At 40.6% G+C, this 8,486-nt stretch overlaps 2 protein-coding genes across 3 annotated transcripts in view; both read right to left on the bottom strand.

The window, feature by feature from the left end:
* Window positions 1-692: 692 nt before the first annotated feature.
* Window positions 693-6,686, bottom strand: LOC123516731. The gene is given in 7 exon segments (XM_045276334.1): window positions 693-799; window positions 1,202-1,252; window positions 1,937-2,078; window positions 4,508-4,655; window positions 5,445-5,776; window positions 6,207-6,318; window positions 6,320-6,686. Coding segments are annotated over 7 exon segments (1,113 nt in total). The 5' UTR covers window positions 6,541-6,686.
* Window positions 6,687-7,060: 374 nt separating this feature from the next.
* LOC123517029 (sodium-coupled monocarboxylate transporter 1-like) overlaps window positions 7,061-8,486 on the bottom strand; it is an 11,596-nt gene continuing 10,170 nt past the window's right edge. The window contains exon 13 of one of the 2 annotated variants that reach the window (XM_045276853.1): window positions 7,061-7,305. The gene's annotated coding sequence lies outside the window, so the exon portion shown is untranslated. Of the gene's footprint in view, window positions 7,306-8,263 lie in introns of those variants that run through there. The other variant, XM_045276852.1, reaches the window with a different exon arrangement.

Here is an 8,486-nt window from a genome sequence, read left to right as displayed (position 1 = left end):
GGTGCAAGCACGGAGGTACAGTTTCTTTTTTTTTTAGAACATTAGAAGAGACGCCATTAGGTCCATAAACCTTACGAGGGTTTTGGCCAACGATAGCATGGAAAACATTATTGCGAAAAATCTTAATTGAAGACATGAAATAGTCAGAGGGAGGAGGAGAGGAAGAGACAAGTCGAGAATCATCCAAGGTGGAGTTATTAGCAAAAGTCTGAGAGAAGAGTTCAGCTTTAGAAATAGATGTGATGGCAGTGGTGCCATCAGGATGAAATAAAGGAGGGTAACATGAAGAAGTAAAGTTATTGGAAGTGTATTTGGCCAGATGCCAGAAGTCTAGAGAGGAGTTGGATTTCAAAAAAATTTTACATGTTTTATTTATGAAAGAGTGTTTAGCAAGTTGAAGAACAGATTTAGCATATAATTAGATAAATAGCATGATTATATAAGTATAAAGCGCATGGGATTCATGTAATGGAAGGCTCAAGTATCTTTGGTGGCCGCTCATCGTTTTCAAAAATTTTATGTTATAAAAGAAGTGAATACATAAGTATTCAGAAATTCGAGGATGATTTGAATAGGCTAAGTGACAAGTGCGTTCCCGTGGTGAGCTTCCCTGCTGGTGGTGGAAATCATTGTTTTGCTACTGTGGCTGCTTCATATATTTGTGTACTACATCTATTTTGATTACTTATTGATTACTTATGGATGTATTTATTAGTGTCGATACACAGTTGTTCTGGTGTGAATTGCTGAAGTCCTGCCTGACAAAAGTGACATGAGGTAACATCTGATCTGTTACGCGCTGGTGCACAAAAATGTAAGTTAAATATAATTCATCTAAAGAGGATTGCTGTGGTTGGTGTAAAAGTTGAGTTATCAACGAGGTAAATGAGTGCATTGCAATTCACGATATAACAAGATAGCATGCAGAGAACGCTTGTCCGGCAAAGTCATGTGCGATGCAAAATGTAGTCAACTGTCTCCATAAACCTAAGATAAACAGTCTCCGTCTAAGGTTCATGTGAGATACGGCAAACATAAAACTTACGTGAAATGTGACAAATATATCTCCTCCATAAAACTGAGCCTCAATATATAGTATAGAAGATACATGTAAGGAGCGTCTACACTGTTAAAAGCAAACTCAAGTGTTGTTACTTTATTCATGATAAATTATATAGCAAATGCAGCGACGAATACCTACTGGAGTGGCGTTCCTCTTGGTGTGGGTCACTCTGACTACCAAAGGGCGGCGCTGCGGGGAAAGGACGGCTTGCGGCTGGAAAGTTCTACTCACTCTGACGGTCGTCGGCGGAATCGATCCTCCACAAACCGAGGTTGTCTTCACACTAATCGGGAAGCGCCACACGAGGTTTCTTCTTGACATAACATTGAAAGAGACTTGGAAGAATTATAGTAATCCCTCTGTAATTCTCACGGCCGTTACAATGACGTCTACCACGTTACCAGTAACGCAGGAACTCTATAATATCGATTTCATAAAACTGAAAACTTAGTGAAATTTGTGGGTCACATGCTGCGCTGTGGAGACACCAACCTGCCACGTGCGTTAGTGGGAGGGATGATGGAGTAGAGACATGGAAAGAGAATAAACTAGATCATCCTTAATTATTGCATACAGCCAGCGCTACATTTATGCAATTTATGGTCTATTGTTGCATTCGAATGATAAGTTAATAAGATTAAGGCGGACGGTGTCACATTGGGAGTCCTGGATTAGATGGAAGAGACAGACTGGCGCGAGGGAAGGATCAGCGTGACAAGGTGGTCATTCGATCAAGGTAACACTAGAATTGTGGCGCTGATGAGACGAAGTGGGAGTGATAATACTGAAGTAGTGAGAGAACACAAAGAAGAGTGGGGACAAGAAAAGGGTATTACATTAATCTTCCGATGTGTCACGTGTGCTGAAGATTACCTGTGTTGGCTGCGTGGCCCACCTGCTCTGGGCTGCCGTGATAAATCTGCCTGGCCAGTGTTTGTTTCGATAGTTGTGGTTTGGTGGTGGCTCTCGCTCGCCTGTCTCTTTTGGATTCACGGAACTTGAAATAGGCCGAGGACTGAATTTAATACGTGAATAAAGTATACTAATTTTAAGCCATGAATAAGTGATAGGACCTTTGATTCTCGGTGCCGTATGACCGACCATGCATTTCCAGGGATGCTTGCCTCAGCGTGACCCTGCATCACGCAAACCACCATCCGTCCCCTCTGCTCCTGCCTCTATCTTTTGTATCCTACCGTCATTCAGTCACATTATTATGAACTCTCTAATAGTCGGAAATTATAACCAGGTGGATCTTCTTTATCCCTCAAAATAAATGTATTAAAAACATACTTCCTATAGTCTGCGTGTGTGTGTGTGTGTGTGTGTGTGTGTGTGTGTGTGTGTGTGTGTGTGTGTGTGTGTGTGTGTGTAATTCACCTCGGTCGCCTGCTGGTTACCTCGCCAGTCTTCCCCATTACGGAGCGAGCTCAGAGCTCATAGACCGATCTTCGAGTAGGACTGAGACCACATCAACGCACAACACACACCGGGAAAGCGACGCCACAACCCCTCGAGTTACATCCCGTACTTATTTACTGCTAGGTGAACAGGGCTACACATTAAAAGGCTTGCCCATTTGCCTCGCCGCTTACCGGGACTCGAACCCGGCCCTCTCGATTGTAAGTCGAGCGTGCTAACTACACTGTGTGTGTGTGTGTGTCATAGTAACCACATCGACACCGAATCGTACATTTTACGACAACAACGTTCGTGTCACACATAATTTGTCATCACTCATAACATATCCAGAAGACGAAGCGGTGTCGCCATACGAAACATGACACTTAATGGGATGGCATCCACCCTTGCGCCGTAACTCAAGCTTCTTATTTGTTCAATCTGATATCCTAGCGTGGCTAATCCTTCCGTTGACTATGGTTCGGCAGATGCACGTTGCACGCACACAATACCGCTGCATTGATGGGGAGATTGACCAAGTGACAGAATCTTTTCATCCATTCCCTGATGACACAGAAATTACTATATACGTCACTGGAGTATATCTGAAATAATGCACTTGAAATATAACTATTTTTATGTAAATAGATCCTCCGTATCGTAAAAGAAGCGGGAGAAAAGGGAACTTTTTTTTCCTATGTTATCGCTTATAGCGCATGTAGGCATACTTGAACAGTATTTATTGGAAGCGTTGTTAAGCTTCCGCCCATTAGTGGCGCATCTTTGGTGTAACTACCTAGAACCTGGGTATCATGGTGACGTGTAGGTAACTTTAAACCACTCGACAAATGGCATAGCTTCTAAGCGGTGTGGTAGGATTCGACCCTACTCGTGGACGTCTGCCCGATCCAATCTCACCACCTTATCCACAACGCCACCGCCTCCCTGAATATGGTGGCATGGAGCATGTATTCTTCCATTGTTTTACAACCAGATAATATTATACACAAATTGAGCGCCATAGTATTGCAACCATGCACTGGTTAAAATGCGATGCCTTGAAGATGGCTATTGATTTCATACCCTTAGATTAGAATGTGAGCGAGAAAATTTCTCATAATGAAATAATGTGAAAGTAAAGCATTTCTATTCAGAGTTAAGTAGTGATATATTTAATAGTTATGATATATTTGGTAATACGTATTAAAAACATAAGAAAAGAGGGAAGCTGCAAGAGGACGCCAGTCTTACACGCGGCAGTTCCTGGATGATTAAAGCTACCTAATTCGTTATCTTTTGCTGCCATGGTATTTAGTTTATTGAGATTCTTACAAGCAAAAAAAAAGCAAACAATAGACTATATTCAATAGACTATACTCTGGGTATGCATCTAAAAGCTGTTTTATGTTTCATGCAATTACACAAGATGATGCTGTAAAGGTGCTGGGTTGCTCTGAATGGGCTACAAGAGGTCTGTGATGCGGGTTTGAACAGGAGCCTGACATATGGTAACCAGTTTTGCTATTAATTGTTCGGTAATAGATTGGTTAATATTTTCAATTTTAAGGGTGCTGAGTGATGACCTCAGCTTGGTTATGCCTTTGTGAGTCACTTTGATGGAAGCGCCGAATCCTATAGTAAAGCAGCCTTGACGAACTGACTGACCGGCTGCTTGATGACTTGTCTTAATGTTGTGGAGTTGCGAGGTTATGTATTTACAATCTGTAATCATAAGTAATGAAAAATTTTATATTACAAGTCAATTAAAATATTTGTTGGAATATTGTACTTTTGTTTCCCCTGGAAGTGCTTGTGCAAATCCTATAACAGAAAACGAAAACGTGTTTAGTAAACTATGTTGGGTTACTATGCTATTGTGAATCTGATCAGTATTTCTAATGCATAATTCCTCTGCCTTCCTTTAGTTCCTGATGGACAAATAATTGAGAGAAGATCATTATCGTTTCAGTGGTGCCATGAATCACTGAACAACTAAGTTAAATATTAACACAATAAATGAAATAGACTTAGAGTCGGCAGAACCTTGAGGCCTGTCAACACCAGGAGTTTCCAGATATTCTTTGGAAAGGATGTTTGGAAAGTGCTTGCAAATATTTTGTCAGAAACTTCTTTCAAACAGTCTGCAAACTGCTTGGAAATAGTGTTACCACACAACGTTTCCCGCCCAGACCTCAGCAGTTGTCATGGTGTGAGTGAATGTGGAAGAGAAAAGAGAGGAAAAAGTATTGGCGAGGAAGTCATTTTCATGCTCACTTTCTTCTGACAGAAATGAAAACAAATGTTTGTTTGAATGTTAACTCTTGAATTTGAAATGTTTTATTCATGGTAGCAGAAATATAATTTTAGCTTCCAACAGACTGGCTTTTGCATTGCAATATTTGACAAGTAGATATTCGTTTACAAGATTCGTTTACAAGATTCTGCTGGGCGCTGCGTCGCAGTGGAGTGCAGCCTTGAACAAACACCCCAAGTAACAAGTAACAAGTAATATCTCCTTGCTTGATGAGGCGTCTTAATTCCTTCCTATATTTGTAACAAAGTTACATCAGTCACCCTTTCTTACGACACTTGTCATTGACTAAAACTACCTCTGACGTGTATCTTAGATCGTTTTCGTCTTCTCCCTCTCCCGTCTCCACATACCTCTTCCCTACCTCCATATTTCTCAATCCTCCTTCATCCCTATCCACCCCTTCCTCTCTCTCTCTCTCTCTCTCTCTCTCTCTCTCTCTCTCTCTCTCTCTCTCTCTCTCTCTCTCTCTCTCTCTCTCATACATCATTGGTATTTGATAGGAAAATAAAGGTATTTTTATTGTTACGTGTATGTTGGTGTCATTATTCATATTTATTATACACATGTTTGGTGAACGAGAACAGCAAGGAGCAGAGGCGTTACTTGGGACTGGGAAACACTGCGAGATGCTCTGCTCCTCTGCCAGTGACAATCCTGAAGACTTACTTCCTGAATATGAGATGTGCATCGGGGAACTGATTGGTGTCCTCCCCGAAGTAACCCATTTCCAAGTTGAAGATTATCTCATTGATCTTGTGCTGTGCAAATGACACCTCATGCCTGCTTCTCCCGCAGTTCCTCAGTTTATGAGCCACGTTTTCACCAAATACATGATACTCGTCCCGTTTGATGGTGTGTTCTGCTAAAGACTTAATCATCTGAAATGTTTCTTCCGCTCTACCGTCAATCCATTTGTTAGGCGAGGAAGGACGAGGCTTGGAGGCGCTCTGAGGTGCGGCAGCCTGGTGGGCAGCACTCCTCACTGTAGCGTCAGTCTTCTGCTTTTCAGCAATCAGGAAAAGACGAGAAGCATTGTTAGCAATGTTGCTCTTGTTGCAGTATTTTGTTATTATCATCATTATTATTATTATTATTATTATCATTATTGTTATCATTATTATTATTATTATTATTATTATTATTATTATTATTATTATAATTATTATTATTATTATTATTATTATTATTATTATTATCATCATCATCATTATTTTCATTATTGTTATAATTATCATTGTTATTGTCATCATCATTATTGTTAATATTAATCCAGCTGTACATGTGAGATGCGCCTTTATTAGATTAAATTGCATACATAAAGAACACATTTTGTATTTCTTTTATACTGCAACCATCATGTTTAGATAAGGATGATGATAATAGTTATCATCATTTTAACAATGGTAACAGTAAAACACATCAGCTTACCTCTCCCTCCGTCGCGTCTGCGGGCTGGCTTCCTCTGGCCCCTCGTCCCTGCAGCAGAAACAGGAGCGGCTCATAACCAAACCATGCATACTTCTTCGCGGAAGTTCCACTTTTTCAGTGAAGTAAGTTTCAAGTGTTCCCTTCTGAATTGTACTTTGAGAGCCTTGATCTTCTTTTCTAATTCACTCTCGTCCACGGAAAGTTTATGAGCAATCTCTCTCACGGCGTCCGTTTTCTTTGCCTTAATCTTAAAATCCATACAGGATGCATCCCACAGTGCTGGGGATGAGTGAAGGAGCTCAATGAGTCCTAGGGTTTTTTCTGTGGACCACATAGTGCTTCCACTGCAAGCCTCGGGAGGGTACTGAATCAGCACCCTTCGCAGTGCTCACAGTTCGTAAATTGTTTGGAAACTGTTTCCTAACAGTTTACAAACTTTGTTTCAAAACAATGTTTCTGGTGTGGGTAGAGCCTTACACAGCCGATCAATAGTTTGGTGGAAACATTCCGCGAAATAACTCGCAGCAAGCAGAATCAACCATATACAACAATAAAGCACAAGATGGGGCTCGTGCATGCCTATATACTCCTCAGGTATATCTTTTATACCTGTTGCACTATTGTCCAAGGTCGCTTGAATGATATGATATTCCTGTAATGTTTTTAGACCAACACACGAACAACACGACGTATTCTTTTCTCCAATGTATCGGCTGCCGTGTGGGGAAACACAGGTATGTACCTTTACTCCTTTTGAAGAAAACGTTGTGCCTCTTATTTTTGGTGCATAAGTCTGTCCTTACAGTAAGTGTTGCGCGGAGCAGTACATAGGTTTTCTCTAGGAATAAGCACAATGTTTGTAGATGATTGTATTTGAGTAGTTAATACATTGAAAACAGAACTGAAAGTATTTTACCTATTACTGTAATTAACATAATTTATAATTAACTTAAATCACACAGTAACACGTCAGCAGGCAATGCAAAGACGTGACCTGCAATCCCACCCTGTCCCCGCCAGAACGCCTCAGCCAGCATGGTGCGTCGTCTGGTGTCTGGACCAACTCTTCAGTTGGCACTTGCGAGATCTTTGTCGTGCACTGAAATCGTGAACGTTGATGATTTTGATGATAAAGTGTGAATGAGTCAGGGTTCTTTATTTCTAAAAGAAAACTGAAGTATTTGGAAGGAGCCACACGTAGAGTTGTTCATCATGGACGAAAGTACGTAGGCTATCATTCAAACAGTAAATAGATCGTTTACACTGACCAGTTAACAAAACAAACTGTACCTAAATAAGTTGATTTCGTGTCCAAACAAGCAACTGTCGAGTCTCAAAAGAGAAACCACTGCGCGCATTATCAGTGTTCCAAAGATAATATAGGTTAATTACAATCTTTACAAAGGAGAATGATTATAAAACGATACAGGAGATACTCCGTAGAGAGGCTCAGGTGAGGAGATTCCGTGATATAAGTCTTTAAGTTGGGCGTGGGATATAACAGGAGTGACACAAACATTAGTTAGTCATTGATCAGTACAGGACAAAACATAATGGGCTCAAGCTAAACTCAGTAAAGTTACATTTGAAAAAAAAAAAAAAAATGGAAGGGAATTGGTTCTCAAATAGTGTGGTAAGTGAGCAGATTAGACTCATTAACCAGATTGTTAGTGCTGAGTTGTAAAGAACTTTAAGGTAATTGGCAAATTTATGGATGGAGATGATAGGGATAGTTGAAATGGTTGGTAGGTCAGTTCCGTACAGTAACCGCCACGCGTAGGCTTGAAGGCTTCTTGCAGATTCTCTTATTCTAGCTTTTTTTTTTTTTCCTTTTGTGTGTGTGTATCCTGTGTGGTGCACATCCGTCACTCCTCGCTGGCTGAGTGATTCATTGCCACCTCGGCACTGCCTCCCTCACGCCGTACGTCGTGTATATACATGCACCGCCTCCCATTGACAGATTTTTTGAGACACCACAATTAAAACATTTTTTTGTTTTTCTTTAAAACATATTTAGTGACTTTTGTGCGAAACTTGTATGAATAGAAAATTTAGTATTTCTGCGAATGCTTTATTATTTTTTTTTTTTTACACTGATTGACAATGCACTTATAAATACTTCGCTTGGCGGAGCTTCAGTCCACTTGACTTTTACTGAACCATGGTTGGCGCCACGTGGTGGGTGTAGGTACCTGTCTGTGTTATGGGCCTTTATGATTAAAACAAAAAGTAACTGCTTAGTGGTGGAAGATATTTTAGTAAGATGCAAAGGACTAGACG

Source organism: Portunus trituberculatus, chromosome 41 (genome assembly GCF_017591435.1).
Source record: "Portunus trituberculatus isolate SZX2019 chromosome 41, ASM1759143v1, whole genome shotgun sequence".
NCBI lineage: Eukaryota > Metazoa > Arthropoda > Malacostraca > Decapoda > Portunidae > Portunus > Portunus trituberculatus.
Note: the sequence above shows the minus strand (reverse complement) of the source record. Positions and strands in the feature narration are given on the sequence as shown.